The following is a 16,015-nucleotide window of genomic DNA, read 5'->3' on the forward strand; positions in this document are numbered from 1 at the left end:
CAGATAATGGCTGTCGGTATAGCATTCGGTCAGAGCCTTGTAATTCCGTCCCGTATCACCAGGTGTCTCTCTCCTCTTACTTTAATCTACAGGCTATTGTTAAGATTATGGAACAAATAAACTAAAACTATTACCTATACTTTGATACCCTTACCTCTGACCTCTTATTCATTGATCTCTCATTCCATCAGTTAGCCTTGTTTTCTCCTTTTCCCTCTCTTTTCCATCAGTTTTTAGACATGTTTAAGGGTCTTATCTTTGTTTCCATTAAAGAAAAAAACAACTTGTTTTGTTGCCAACTACCAATCACAGATAAGCTTCCGGAAAAAGTTGTCTATACTCTGTTGCTACTATTTTGGTTCTCGCTTATCTCTGCAACTCACTGCAGTTCAGCTTCACCCCTCTCGTTGCCTCTAGAACAGTTATCACCAAGGGTATTGATTCTCTAGTTGCTGAATTATTAGATACTTATAAAATCCAATCCCTCTGCAGGATTAAACATGCCTGAGTCCCTCCTTAAAATTATATTCTGATTTTCCTCTTGCCTCTGTGCCCATTCTTCAGTCATGTTTGCAGTTTGTTTTTCCATTTATCCCTTATATGTTTGTGATATTCACATTCCTACCTCAACTCTATTTTTCCTTCCACATTCTCCCTGTACAGTCTTACCCATCCTGTGATGAGTCCCAAATCTGTATTTCATACCACACTTACTGCTAAGCTCTAGCTCTATATATCCTGACTCCATGTACCTTAAAATCAGTATATTCCAGACTGAAGGCATCTGCACACACATCACTGTTTCTGTCTCAGAGAATGGTATTGGCATCTCACTAGGTGTCCAAGGTAGAAACCTGGCTATCTTCTTTAGTCCTTTCTCTGTTTCACCATCTCTACTCCACGTACATCCAGTAGATTGCTAAGTCCTCTCAATTCGCCCCCTTAAATATCTCTTGAAGCCTTTCTTGTTTTTCCATTTTTCCTCCTTAATCTAACTGCTGTCATCTTTTTCCAGTATCAGTGCAGTAGTCTCCTTCCTAACTGGCTTGTAACCCTCCAGTCCCTTCTCTGGGCTGTAGACAGAATGACTTTTCTGAATCACAAAGCTGATAATGTTAATCTCCTGATTAAAAATCATCGATAAGATCTATTCCTTTGTCCTCTGTATAAGTGTAGAAATGGTTACCTGCAAGGGATTTTATAATCTAGCTGTTGCTTACCTCCTCCCAGCTCCTCTGCACTTTCTTTCGCTTCCGGCTTTGCAAATATGCTGTTCTCTGCGCCCAGTCCTTTCCTCACTCCATCTTGTAGCTTGGCTAACAGTGATTCCAGCTCAGGGGGTACCTCCTGTCAGCCTTTCTCGATAACTCTGAAGATTGATTTAGGTGATAGCCTTGTGTTCTCTCATAGCCATCTGATTTTGTCTGTATCATGACATTTATTATTCTTAGTGTCTATATCTAGCCCTTCTGTAAGCTGTGAAGTCCTCGAGGGCAGGGGCTTTGTCCTTTACCTTTTGGCCCCCAGCATTTTTAGCACATACGAGGAACCTGATTAGTGTATGATGAATGTGTTAAATATTTTTTTATGCTTTATTTGTTTTTCTTGTAAGATGATAACGAGTAGCTTTAATACATGTCATAATTTCTCTTTACAGAAGAAAGTGGTCTCAGGGGCAGCAAGTAAGCCCAAACAGAATGACGGTGGAAGAATTGCAGCTAGAAATCGCCTCGCGGCCATAAAAAATGCAATGAGAGAGAGGATGAAGCAGGAAGAAACTGCGGAGGCAGCGACCTCTGTAATGCCAAAGGAAGTTGATAAAATAGTGTTTGATGCTGGATTTTTCAGAATCGAAAGTCCTGTTAAGTCCTTCTCAGGTTAGTTTTTCTGCTAGGACTCCTTGAGAGAAATATTTGGGTTGGATGGGAGCTTGTATAAGAGGTCAAAAATAGTTTTCATATGAAGACCTACAAACTCTCTGAGTCTGGAAAATAGACTACATGCTCACTCACATACAAGGCATATGTGGATGTGTATGATTAGATTACTTTAAGTGTGCTGTATCTTCTAAAATGGCTCTTATATTTTCTAAGTGATTTCATGTCTGTTATTACCACTTAACCCCACAATCCTGTGAGGTAGGTCACGGGGTCCCAAGAGGTAAGACACATGAGGGAAGCATGAGAAGTTAGGTGGTTTTCTTCAGGTTAGTTAGTTGATTAGAATTTAAGATGCAAAGCGTCTCAGGCATTAAACCCTCGCCCTTCTTTAGTTGTGCTTTAAAATGAAGCTTATGGAAAGTGGAGTTTGGTTTAATTTTCATTTGTATTTAAAACGTCTGCTCAGATTTTATGAAACACAGTAAATGTACTAATTTCCTGATTTAAAAATATTCCAATGAAACCAGCTTTTAATACTTAAGGAAACCATTCTTACGATTTTCTAACTGATTTCTAACTCTGATCTTATGATTTTTCTTTCTTTCTTTTTTTTTTTTTTAAAGATTTTATTTATTTATTTGACAGAGAGAGACACAGCGAGAGAGGGAACACAAGCAGGGGGAGTGGGAGAGGGAGAAGCAGGCTTCCCGCGGAGCAGGGAGCCCGATGCGGGGCCCGATCCCAGGACCCTGGGATCATGACCTGAGCCGAAGGCAGACGCTTAACGACTGAGCCACCCAGGCGGCCCTCTTATGATTTTTCAATAGCTATTTGTCATAGGTTGTCTTTATTAGATTGAATTTATATATATAGATGGAAATCATTTATTTATAAGCCATGTGATGAGAGGTCATAGCTGAAGTAATCTCTTCTGTAAATCTCGGTGGAACTTCTATCAGTGCTTTAAGTGCTAGATGTTTGTATTCAAGGAGAAAGGGGCAATGTCCTCTTCAGGTACCAATCAGCTGAATGGATATATTTTCCCTATTATTTAACTGTGTCCACAGGGAAATTTTCTGAACATAAACTTGAGCTGCTATCCAATATTTACATTAAAATGTAAATTTATCACCTCAACTATATCATAACCTTCCTGTCAGTTTAGCTATCACATCTGGTGTGGTCTGGTTTGTATCCTTTACACTAAACAGCTGCTTTTCCTGTAAACCCAGGAATTGCCTCCTGCTAGTAACACGGCTCCTTGCCGCTAACTTCCCAAGGAACTCATTGCCGTATTCTTTCATGTACCCAACTTGGCCTTTATGACTGGGGAGATTAAGATTTATGGCCCAAATCTGTCTTGTTAAAACTGAGTTTTAGTTCCAGAGCACATGGTTTGTATGAGGCTTGTTATAGAGAAGAAGTCCCCCAAGAAGCCCCTCTCACCCCATTTGTCACTCCCTAGAGGCAACCACTTTTCTTTTCTTTTTTTTTTTTTTTAAGATTTTATTTATTTATTTATTTATTTGATAGAGAGAGACACAGCGAGAGAGGGAACACAAGAGGGAGAAGCAGGCTTCCCGCCGAGCAGGGAGTCTAATGCAGGGCTCCATCCCAGGACCCTGGGATCACGACCTGAGCCGAAGGCAGACGCCCAATGACTGAGCCACCCAGGCACCCCTACTTTTCTTTTTTTTTAAGGTTTTATTTATTTGTCAGAGAGAGAGAAAGAGAGATTACACAAGCAGGGGGAGCGGCAGGCAGGGGGAGAGGGAGAAGCAGGCTCTGCTGCGCAGGGAGCCCATGCAGGACTCCATCCCAGGACCCCGGCACCATGACCTGAGCCGAAGACAGATGCTTACCGACTGAGCCACCCAGGCGCCCCAACCACTTTCAGTTCTTAGAGGAGTCTTGGGGTCTTGAGATGTTCAACTGTGTAGATTTTTTTTTTCTCAGATTGTGTAGGTTTTTGTGTGTGTGTGAATTGTTCCTTAGATTTACTCTCCTCGGTTGGTCCTCTCTGATCTATCTTTTCAGAAACATCTATTTTATTTTTTTCTTGGTAAATATACTATTTTTATAATTTTTCCTGTACTTGTTTTTTACTTCCTTATTTCCTCAACTTTCACGTTGGCTCTCATGGTTCTTGTTTTTTGTTTTTTAGCTTTGCTCTCGTGGTTTAAATTCCCAAGAGCTCTTTCCCATTCTTGGAATGTTCCATTTTATAATATTCTGTACTAGTTTGGTAAGTGCACTCACTGTCTTACCTTTCTTTTTTTTTTTTTTTAAAGATTTTATTTATTTGTTTGAGAGAGAGAGAATGAGAGAGAGAGAGCACGAGAGGGAGGAGGGTGAGAGGGAGAGGCAGACTCCCTGCCAAGCAGGGAGCCCGATGTGGGACTCGATCCTGGGACTCCAGGATCATGACCTGAGCCGAAGGCAGTTGCTTAACCAACTGAGCCACCCAGGCGCCCCACTGTCTTACCTTTCTGAGGATATTAATGATAGCTTTTATGTTTTCTTTCCCCTGTACAGTCAGTATTTGTTCCAAGAAACTTTCATTTGTTCGGTTTTGGTTTCCATCTCTTGTGTTGGAGACTTTCCTTGGGTGTCTGGTGATCATTCACTGCCTGCTTGTGGTTAAGAACAGGTCTCTGCCCAGCAGCACGTGGGTAATGGGGGCTTTACTATGGGGTGATTTAGCTGTGCCATAGTGCTAGGAATCTATACATCACTATATTTAATTCTTTTTTTAAATTTTATTTTATTATGTTAATCACCATACATTACATCATTAGTTTTTGATGTAGTGATCCATGATTCATTGTTTGCGTATAACACCCAGTGCTCCATTCAATATGTGCCCTCCTTAAAACCCATCACCGGGCTATTCTTTTCTTATGGGCTAGTTGGGTTCCCCAGAAAAGATTCTTCCAGTCTGCTGCCTAGAGGGTATAATTCTGGCTGTCAGCCTTTCAGGAGCCAGGTGGGAGGGAAGAAACTAAGCGTCTCAACAGTTTGTGATCCCCTTTTTTCCATATAGTACCAATCTCTCAACCTTACCTGGTGTCCCCTAAGCCAGGGACCTTCTCTTTCGCCTTTTCATGAAATAAGCCTCTCTAGATTTCTGGTTTGGGTGGTGGTTGGGGGGAACGGTGGTGGCATGTTGACAGTCGCCTACTTGTGCAAAATGAGGAAAGGGCTCCATTTGTTCTTTTTTTTTTTTTTTAAGTTTTCATTTTTTAAGATTTTTTTAATTTATTTATTTGAGAGACAGAATGAGAGAGAAAGCACATGAGATGGGGGGAGGGTCAGAGGGAGAAGCAGACTCCCTGCTGAGCAGGGAGCCCGATGCGGGACTCGATCCAGGGACTCCAGGATCATGACCTGAGCCGAAGACAGTCGCTTAACCAACTGAGCCACCCAGGCGCCCTCCATTTGTTCTTTAAACTGACTTTGAACCGATCTTCCTGTTTTTAGCTACCTTTTCATCTCTGCTTCCAGACATACTTGAGGACACCAATTCTTTTGAAGGATGCTGTGGTATAAATCGGGTTAATTCTCCTCTTTCCTAACTGGTGACTGGTGGCTTAGAATTTATTTTCTTGGGTCTACTAAATATTATCCCACCCACTCAACTACATTACAACTACAACTTCCAAAATTTTCTGTTTATTATTGTCTCTTTTTTTAGTTCCCTTTGTCCAAATTTAAAAAGCTGAGTAAGAGTGCCTGGATGGTTCAGTCAGTTAAGTGTCTGCCTTTGGCTTAGGTCATTATCTCAGGTTCCTGGGATTGAGCCTCATGTCCAGCTCCCTGCTCAGAGGGGACTCTGCTTCTCCCTCTGCCCCACCCCCTCTGGCTAGTGCGCACTCTCTCTCTCTCTCTCTCTCTCTCTCTCCGATAAATAAATAAAATCTTTAAAAAAAATAAAAAGCTGCTGAGTAAAAAAAGGGGGACACTCTTTGTCCTTGTAACGTTCTGCCTTTTAAGATGATCTCCTTTACTGCTTATAGTAATGGGATGTTAAGAGGAAACAGAATCTAATGTGTGTGTTCAATACTATCTTGTACTGAAAGTCCCAGGCATTTGTCTTTAAAAAACATATTATGGAAGAGGCTAGTTGGTAGGGTAATAGGAAGAACTTGCACTGTCTTCCTGGATATAATGAAAAGTGAATGAAAGAATTTTTTTTTAAAGATTTTATTTATTTATTTGACAGAGAGAGACACAGCGAGAGAGGAAACACAAGCAGGGGGAGTGGGAGAGGGAGAAGCAGGCTTCCCGCCGAGCAGGGAGCCCGATGCGGGGCTCGATCCCAGGACCCTGGGATCATGACCTGGGCTGAAGGCAGACGCTTAACAACTGAGCCACCCAGGTGCCCCTGAATGAAAGAACTTTTTGATATTGAGATGATTTCTCTCATCTTCTAGGAGTTTCTATCTCTTCTGAACGTCTTTCTCAAAGACTTAGGACACCTAAGTCTGTCAGCAAAGCTGTGTCTGAGAGCAGGGCTGAGATGGGCCATCTAAGTCAAACTCTGTCATCACAGAATCCTGATCCTCAAAGTACCAAAAGTGAGCATGTTGATAAGGAGACTTTGCTTTCAACTATTCCTAAAAACAGGTATTTCTTTCATGTGTTATTAAAAGTGTAACAGATGCTGGGGTGCCTGGGTAGCTAAGTGTCCAACTCTTGGTTTAGGCTCAGGTCATGATCCCACGGGTGGTGGGATCCAGCCCTGCATCAGGCTCTGCTCTCAGTAGGGAGTCCGCTTGAGGATTCTCTCCCTCTGCCCCTCCCCGCACTCATACACGTGCACAGACGCACGCGCTCTCTTTCTCTCTAAAAATAAGTAATTAAGTTTTTAAAAAAGAAGCATAACAAATGCTGACATTAAATATCATTTCAGATTGTTAGCCTGGTAAAAGACCTGCAACACCTATATTTTTAATTAGATATCACAATGACCCGGTAATGTGTTAAGAAATGCTTCTATTTTCTAAATGAGGGAATTAAGGCTTACAATTTCAGTTTGATTACTGGTTATATTTAGGTGTGCAAAGTAAATTCTCCAGAACTAAGAAGAAAAGAAACAATACAATGTTGTTTGGTGCTAAACACAATACAACTTTGGTGCTTGGCAGGTCTGAGTTCAAAACCAGTTCTGTAGCATACTAGCTGTGAAACTCTGGGACTTTAATTAACTCACTTAGCTTCAGGTTCATCATTTATGAAACAGGAGTGCCAACACATCCCTACAGGGTCCTTGAGAGGTAGGCACTCTTGTACCAGCCTCTATCGAAAATGCCTTGACATTGCTATCTTGCATAAATAAGAGAGAGCTCATGTGTACTGAAGAATTATGCGCTAGACGTGGTTTTCTAGGTTATTAACAGGTATTATCTCATTTCTTCTTCAAACAACCCTGTGAGGTACTAGATCCCCATTTTTCAAGTGAGAAGACTTGAAAAGTTAGTGACTTACCCATATTCAGCTTATAATTGGTAAAACTGGATGCTGCCTCTATTCTTTCTGCTGCAGAGTACTGCCTCTGCACAAATGCATCAAAATTATCTATATAGTCCTTGTTCATGGAACATAAATATACCAGAAATCTGATAGGAAAGAGATACTTTAAGGTAAATAGAAAATAAAATTGTAGTCTGGAGCCAAGAGAGGACTATTGGTTTTATTATTAATCTGGAGATGGGATAGCATTGAATACTCAGTCATTATAGCAAAGAAGGTTGTCAAAAAAATAAAAGAACACTTTATGAATTGAAATAGAGGAAACAAATGAAAATTTATGCTCTTAAATATTTCATGGAACAAATTTTAGTATATTCAAATTTTTAGTATAAACCAAGGTATATTTAGCCTTTGTGGGAACTAAATATTTTAGATATTCTAGAAATATCTGGATGATAAAATACCAATTTACTGTCATTTCTTAAATGCAAGTTGCTTTACTTTATATATATCCTCTAGTTTATTATCTTGTGCTAAGAAGATCCATAATTATATTTAAAAGATATTGTAAGTATCCTTTAAAATTTTTTTACTTAATTCCCAAAAATAGTCATGAAAGAGCATCTTACACATAACTTTGTGCAGTGAAGGCGAAGTGGAGTTGAAAACTAGAAAAATAGGATTTTTTTTTTTGAAAAATAGGATATTTAAAAAAAATGACTTGCAAGGGTTGAGACAGGTATTTTTAATGAAATAAAGTTACAGACTTCAAGATTGAAATATATTAAGCTATAACTAACAAGTAATGTAGTCAACTCCAACTACACAATAACTGAGTTGTTGCTTTGACCCCCCAGGAGTTGGCTTTATTCTAACCTTTCCCTAGTATGTATGTAGCTCTGGATTTGGCAAGATTCAAAAGATTGCTGGTGGGCTGAGCAGCATGGTAACAGGCTGTGAACTTTCTGGGGAAGAGTTCATCTAGTCTTGCTGCTATAGCTGTAGTCCAAAACTAACTTCTTTGGACCAGGTCTGATCTTGGACCAGGCCCCATCTTTGACCCATGAAGGATAATATCAAAACACAAGTAAAAAGATAGCAGTATGTTTAATTATCTGATTATCTACTTCTTTCCTTTTTAGGAACAACATAGAAGATGCTCAGTGTCCTGGATTACAAGATTTAATTGAAGTAAATTATGTAAGCCCTACTCCAATATAGTAGATAGGCAATTTATGTGGTTATATGTAGTAACTCCATAAGCAACTCCCAGAATTTCCACTGGAAATCTAAACCAGTCATTAAAATACTTCTTGTTTTAAAGGCCTTTGTCGTGTTTGAAACCATAGTGCCATTTTGTGTTCTTTAACTCACATCAAGATTATTTTTTAAATAAAGTTTTATTATAACACAGCCATACTTATGTATTATATCTGGCTGCTTTGCAATACAATGGTAGAGTTGAGTAGTTGTGGCCAAGATTCTGTGGTTCACAAAGCCTAAAATATTTAGCATCTGGCCCTTCACAAAAAAATGTTTGCCAGTCACTGAACTGGAATATCATAGACACTTGCTGAGAAGCTTTCCTTCAATCATACCATTGCTATAATACTCTTTGAACAAATTGTTCAAGAAGCAAGATAGTAGGATTTACAATGTTCTTTAGCCTCTTCAGAATGTCATTTTACTGTTTTTAATTGCAACAAGACTTTTTTCTATTTTTTCCAATTTTTGGTAATTAAAGGTTAAAAACATTTTTTACTTTCAGGATGCAAACAAGATAAACTTTGAGATGGATTGTTTACCCAATGGAAGAATGAATTTGCCTCTACTTGCTGGTGAAGTGGCAGATGATATTAATACTAATAAAAAGGAAGAAATTCCAGATGTTGTAGCAGGAATGGAACTACATTCCTTAGTTACAGCACAGGATGTTTTGATGAGCAGCCCTGAAAATATACCATCACAAAATGACATCTTACAGGAAGAGAAGACTAAAATTTCTCAGTCAGGTGAGGTCTTTTAAATATATTTAGATGAGGCTTTGTTAAATAAATGAACTTGGATTAAAACATAGATTATTGTGAATACTTCTGGGTACCAGTTTCTAAGAGTAAAGGTTGAAAAATTGGGCATTCACAAGAAATACCTTACAAGAATCAGTACACGTTATGTAGTATCCACTGTCCTCCTCAGACCTTTGGAAGTATACCTATTAAACTTATTAATGGCTACTAATCCATGTTGGAAATAAGTAGCATTTTACATTAGACCTATTTGGATTCTTCATTGTTTGTGAAAATTCAGAGAAATTCCCCAAAGTTTATTTTTTTAGTTACCTCTTTGTCAACACACATCCTCAAACCTTTCTTTAAGATGCCCTATTTTTCTTTCATAATGCCTTTTCCTATCTACTTTGTTCTGATTGTTCTGCAATAGGAAATGGCTCTTGGACTTTTGTTATAGTATAATGTGTGATAGTTTCGCCTACTATTTTCATCTGCTACTCAGTGGTGCTGTTCTGGCTGGGGCAAAATAAACTGTAACCTTGGCCAGACATTTAATGTACTCCAGCTGTGTTCTTGACCTAGCATCTTTTGGGTACCTTTTTTTTTTTTTCCAACTTTAGTATATTACGTGTTTATTATAGAAGGATATAACTCAGAAATAACCATGTGAAAGAGACGCATAGGGCAAGGTATGGGGAAAGGGTACAGAGCTTCCCTACCTTCCAAATGCACCACTCTCCCCAAATCTCCACATATTCACCAACCTGGATACTCAGTGGTACCTTTAATATTGCAAGCATGAGATTTGTTTATAGAAGACTCTTTTTATACTGAATTTAAGGATGAGAATTTTAATTAAAAAAATTTAAGTACATTTTAAAAAATGCTATAGCATGGGCATCTGGGTGGCTCAGTTGGTTAAGCGTCTGCCTTTGACTCAGGTCATGATCCCAGGGTCCTGGGATCGAATCTGGCATTGGGCTTCCTGCTCAGCATGGAGTCTGCCTCTCCTTCTGCCCCCACCCCTGCTCGTGCCCCACCTCGCAAAAATAAATAAATTAATTAAAAAAAATTTTTTTTAAATGCTATAGCATAAGATGACCTATATTTTTGTCTTAGCATTTCATAGGGAGCTTTTCATCATTTTTGTCCATTTCTAACAACCCTTGACTGCGAGGATATTTAAAAACTTAAAAGTTGGGGTTTTTTGTTTTGTTTTGTTTTGTTTTTTCAGTATTTGATATTAAAAGTCTCACTACTGAATGCCATCTTCTTGATTCGGTAAGTTTTCCAACTTAATTTGAAAAATTGTTTTATATTCTAGATCTGTTTTATAAAATGGTATTATTCACTTTTCAGTTTGTGTACAAAGTTGGTTTAAAACTTACATGTTATTTACTATGAAATCCACTTGTTACTCATTTTTCTCAAAATGGGAAAAATATGTTTATAAACTTTAAAATATAGCATGTTTTAATACTACATTCTGAAGACTTATTTCCCTATATAATTTAGGTATCAGATTTGTTATTACATATTGGTTGAATACTTAAATATCTAATTGTAGCTTGGGTTATGCTAGGTATCGCTAAGTGATGTAAGAAAAAATAAGGCAAGGTTTCTGCCTTTAGAAACGTGCAGTTGGGAAGATAATGTCGATCCTACCTTCAGTCATCACTGGTTATTTTCATTTTAATTCTTTTGATTTACTATATCTATATATATTGATATATAGATATGTCCTACTATTTTATTTGGAGGTTCCCCAGCTTTACTTTTGGTGACCTCTTGCCTCTACATCTAGTTCAAACCTTAGCCCTTCTGTGAGGCCTTCCTGGAGAAGCTCTCATCTCTCCCATATTAATTTATATATAGACATAGATGCACAATGCACACACTTAATCTCTTATTAGGAATATAATATGAATATGTTATATTCCTAAAACATATTATAATTTTAGGAATCTCTTTCCCTTATTGTCTGTAAATTCCTCTCTAGGCAGAGCTGTCCGATGCATATTGGTGATTGGGGGCCCTGTGGCATGAATGAAATAGTGCTCTCTTGCCTACTGTTTACAGCAGTGCTTTTCAGCCCTACCCCCAGATATTTTTATTTCCGCAATCCGGAGTAGGACCTTTATCTGGTGGTTCTAATGTGTAGCCAGCTTAACAACCCTGGTTTGTAGCCTTACCTTGAAATTTTCCAGAGCCATTTGCTAAAATGGCTCAGGAAATGGCCTTGGTTTGCTAATCTTTGATCTCAGAATATAAAAAATTCATTAAGGCAAATGTAGGATAAAAGCAATAATTTCTGTTAACCTCATAAAGCCTGGCAAATGCTTGGCTTTCTTAAGCCACTAATTCCTCAGGACCTCTGTATATGTTGGCTTTCATTATTTTCATTATTTTCCTTTTCTTTTTTTAAAGATTTATTTGAGAGAGAGAGAGAATGAGAGAGAGAAAGCACGAGAGGGAAGAGGGTCAGAGGGAGAAGCAGACTCCCTGCTGAGCAGGGAGCCCGCTGTGGGACTCGATCCCGGGACTCCAGGATCATGACCTGAGCCGAAGGCAGTCGCTTAACCAACTGAGCCACCCAGGCGCCCTATTTTCATTATTTTCAAAGCCACTAATTCCTTAAGGACCTCTGTAGATGTTGGCTTCTTTTCATGTCCAGGCTTCTGGGCTGCCTGTGTCTCAGGAGCAGAATGAAGTGTGTCAGTGTGACCTGTAGTCTGCTTTCTTGATCTTAGAGTCAGGGATTTCAGCATAAGGCCAATTGATATAAACCTGATTTAATCCTGTTCTCAGATCTGAACTCTGAATGCTTGGTTCTGATAATATAGGATATTACAAATAAATTTGGAATGTAATATATCATAACATTTTGTTTTATACTAATATTATGATTAAAAGTGTTTCAGTTATCTTATACATTATCTAGTTGACAAGTCTTGGTACTCCCTATGAATTCTTTTCCACTATCATAATATTAGAACTCAGACTTTTTAATTGTATTTTTTGTAGGTTCACCTGTCTATTTTAGAACCAAATTATTACTTGCTTCTATAGCATCACTTGAACCTGAAATAGGGCTTGAGGGGGAACAAAGAAAAGGATCCTAGTAGGATCACATTAGTAAAAAGCCTATTAAGTGAGTTATATGGATTAGGATTTATGGAATCTGTGTAAGTGGCTTAAGATATGGTCTTAATTTTATTCATCCTACATATACTGCTGAAGTCAATTTACATATTACTAGTCACCTTTAAGGCATATGTACCTAATATACCTTTTCAATGAAAAAAAAGTATATATTTGAAATTAGATCCACTGGTAACTAGCAAACTCACTGTGCTATTAATAATTTTATTACTATATATAAAAATATTGTTTATGTTATTAATTAACCTACTGTTAACTTGCAGTGTTGAAGGCTTAATTGGTGAAACCCTTGATTTAGTGACTTCTCTGAATTTATTCTCTAGCCAGGCCTAAACTGCAGTAATACACTCACTCAGGTGGAGAGGAGACATCAAGATCATGCCAGACACATTTCCTTTGGTGGTAACTTGATTACCTTTTCACCTCTAAGGCCCCTCCATGATGAACAGCCAGAAGAATTTTGAATTTAAAAATAAATCCAGATATTTTTCTTCATATTATCAATGTGATATATTGTTAGCATATTGAAAATTGAAGAGTATGTATTTGTGTTCACTTCTAGTCAATTTATATAGTGTCATAAAATGTTTTAATATTCAGTGTTCATCAGAGTGTGTTTTAGATATGATAGTGTTTCTCGAGGGAAGTGGGGATATTTTGTACATTAACTCTGCAGAATAAAAAGTGTACTTTACCTCGCCTCTCTTGTTTAAAATGTATAAACTTAAAGCTAAGTGTACTTACTCAGAGCTTATGAACATTCTTCAGTTTAATCAAAATATAGTATTAAACTTTGACAGAAATATTTGCATCTTTTTATACTCTATTCTTAGTTTGGACTCTTAAATTTGTTGATGTTGAACAGCTTTGCATATTGCATTTTTCAGAGTATACTGAGTTTCTTTAAATGAGCTTTCTGGAATCTGAAGTTGTTTACATGCTGCAGTTTCAAACGGTTAGAGGGGCCCATTAAATCTTTGCCTTTTTCTTTTCATTTTCCCCTTGACAAAACTGACAGCCTTAGAAGGAAATGCCTTCTTCCCTTGAAAAGCATTGTATCAATCACTTAATGTGTTTGAAATATTTTCTTTTTTTTTAAAGATTTTATTTTTTTTATTTGAGAGAGAGAGAATGAGAGATAGAGAGCACGAGAGGGAAGAGGGTCAGAGGGAGAAGCAGACTCCCTGCTGAGCAGGGAGCCCGATGTGGGACTCGATCCCAGGACTCCAGGATCATGACCTGAGCCGAAGGCAGTCGCTTAACCAACTGAGCCACCCAGGCGCCTGAAATATTTTCTCTTTTATAAAACTCTTAATTATAGGATTGTAGAAGACAGGGCCATAAGAGCACCAAGAAGACCTGTAGTAGCTAACGCTTATAACCAGACCTGGGTCCAGTTATTTCTACCTCTAAATGAGTTAGGGTTGGAGGCATTCACCAGACAAGCAGCAGCTTTATAAATGTGTAAGATTAGAGGTTTTCAAAAAGAAAAGAAGACACATCAACTTTTGCTGTCAGAGAAAGGCATGTTAGGCTTGTGGGAAAGATAGTATTTATTATCAAGCCCATATGAGCAGTTAGGCTATGTGAGGTGCTGGCTTAGAAGAATGTTCTCAGAATACCTAATCTTACCAAAAGATAAAAAGCAGCTTTAACAGCCCATTAATGAATAATTCAAGCAAGACATGCAGAACAAAGAAACATACATAAAAGTTAGGGTTTTCTAAGGGCCCTTGCATATGAGCATGCAGAAGAAGTTGGTGCAAAGAAACCCAAAGACTTAGAATCTAGATAAAGCAATATACAACAAAACAATAAAATAATATTTGCCCTCAAGGATAAAGCAAATGAGAATAAAAACAATGTCAGTAGACATTTTTTTTGTGGTTTTAATAAGATGTACCGTTGACTTGTTCAGAGAACTTTTGGCTGTTTAGTGATAGTAAACTCCAACTGGCTTAATAACAGGGAAGTTTATTATTTTCACAAGTTGCCAGGGTGATTCCAAGCACTTTCCAATCAATAGCTCCATGATGGTATCAAGGTCCAACATTACGTTCATAGTTTCTGTCATCCTTGCTGTCGGCTTCTCTGTGGCTGGGTCCTATTGGGGTCATATATATTGTTAGTGTGTTGAAAATTGAAGAGTATGTATTTGTGTTCACTTCTATTCAATCAATTTATAAAATTGTCATAAAATGTTTTAATATTCAGTGTTCATCAAAGTGTGTTTTAGATATGATAGTGTTTCTTGAGGGAAGTGGGGGTATTTTGTTATGGTCTTTAATCAGGATTCCTTATTTTATCTAGGATTATAGTTGAATAAAACCATGACTATTAGGAAACAGAGAATGGATGGCTAAGCAGCCATCAGTATACCCTACAACTAGATAGTGTTCTTAGGCTCTTGGACTCTGGAATTACAAGGTTTTAGAAAAATCTTTAAAGATACAAGGAAAGAAAATTGCTTCGCAGAACAAATGCCTTTCCAAAAATGAAACAACAAAAAAAAATTTCCATTTGTTGAGGACCTCCTATATGGCAACCCCTTTGTAAACAATATTTATTCAACGATCACAGTGACCCTACAAAAGGTGTATTATACCACCATTTTATAGACAAAGGAACCAAGGCTCAGGATTTAAATAATTTTGTGTAAACCAAGTTCCCCCTTTTTATCATAGCTTATGTTTTTCCACTTAATCATAGGTGTGGAAGAGTCAAGATGAGAATGTTGGAGTAAGGAAGTAACCTAGTTTTTTGAAATAAACTGCTCACATCCCGCTTTAGGACTGAAAGTCTTTTTAATTGCTACAAGTGCTGTTAGAAGGCGTTCAGATACCATTCCGTGAGAACTACCTCAGGGGAAGACAGCCGCTTCTCCCGAGGTCATACCGTTTCTCAGGTGCCTTGTATTCATTGACTGATCGAAGTGAAGATAGAAAGGACTTCCCCCTCTTGACAGCTCCAAAGGATCATCCCGGCTTCAGAACGCCTGTAGGGTGGGCTGAGGCTTCGATACCCAGCTTCTCCCTCTGCCAGATCCTGTGCCTTCTCGTCCCAACAGCTGTTGATCTCAAGATTCTCCCCCCTAAACCTTTTGGGTTCTAATCTCTGCTTCCTGGGGAACCCAACTTGTGACAACAAAAGTATCTGAGAAGATGGTGTTATAGAAACAATAAATAGACCAAACAATATTTTGATTCTTTTGTAAAGTAAAGTGCTATGACTACATCCTAGTTTTGAAATTGTATGAATCTTTGGGCCTGCTAGTAATGAGGAAGGGCAGAAAGGCGTGGTTAAGAATGTTGGCAACGGGAACTATTAAAGTTTTCAAGCTGATCACGTATCTAATTAAGAGGTTAATTTTCCTCTAGAAATATGGAGATTTCATAAAAACCAAGAGAACCTACAGCAAGATTGTCTCATATTGGTATCAAATATGGATTTGAAAACAGCTAAGTATAGTCTAGAGAGAAAAAATAGTTAAAA

The 16,015-nt window shown here is 38.1% G+C and overlaps 1 protein-coding gene across 3 annotated transcripts in view; it reads left to right on the forward strand.

Moving 5' to 3' along the window:
* Positions 1-13,268, forward strand: part of DLGAP5 (DLG associated protein 5) — a 38,568-nt gene extending 25,300 nt beyond the window's left edge. The window contains exons 14-19 of one of the 3 annotated variants that reach the window (XM_028099407.1): positions 1,658-1,877; positions 6,314-6,506; positions 8,495-8,552; positions 9,121-9,364; positions 10,596-10,642; positions 12,847-13,268. In XM_028099407.1, coding sequence (XP_027955208.1) covers positions 1,658-1,877; positions 6,314-6,506; positions 8,495-8,552; positions 9,121-9,364; positions 10,596-10,642; positions 12,847-12,987 — 903 coding nt within the window. In that variant the 3' untranslated portion in view covers positions 12,988-13,268. The remainder of the gene's footprint in view (positions 1-1,657; positions 1,878-6,313; positions 6,507-8,494; positions 8,553-9,120; positions 9,365-10,595; positions 10,643-12,846) is intronic. The other 2 variants (XM_028099480.1, XM_028099625.2) reach the window with 2 other exon arrangements.
* Positions 13,269-16,015: the final 2,747 nt, after the last annotated feature.

Source organism: Eumetopias jubatus, unplaced genomic scaffold, assembly GCF_037043125.1.
Source record: "Eumetopias jubatus isolate StellerSeaLion01/CBP00866 unplaced genomic scaffold, mEumJub1_p1.0 scaffold_7, whole genome shotgun sequence".
NCBI lineage: Eukaryota > Metazoa > Chordata > Mammalia > Carnivora > Otariidae > Eumetopias > Eumetopias jubatus.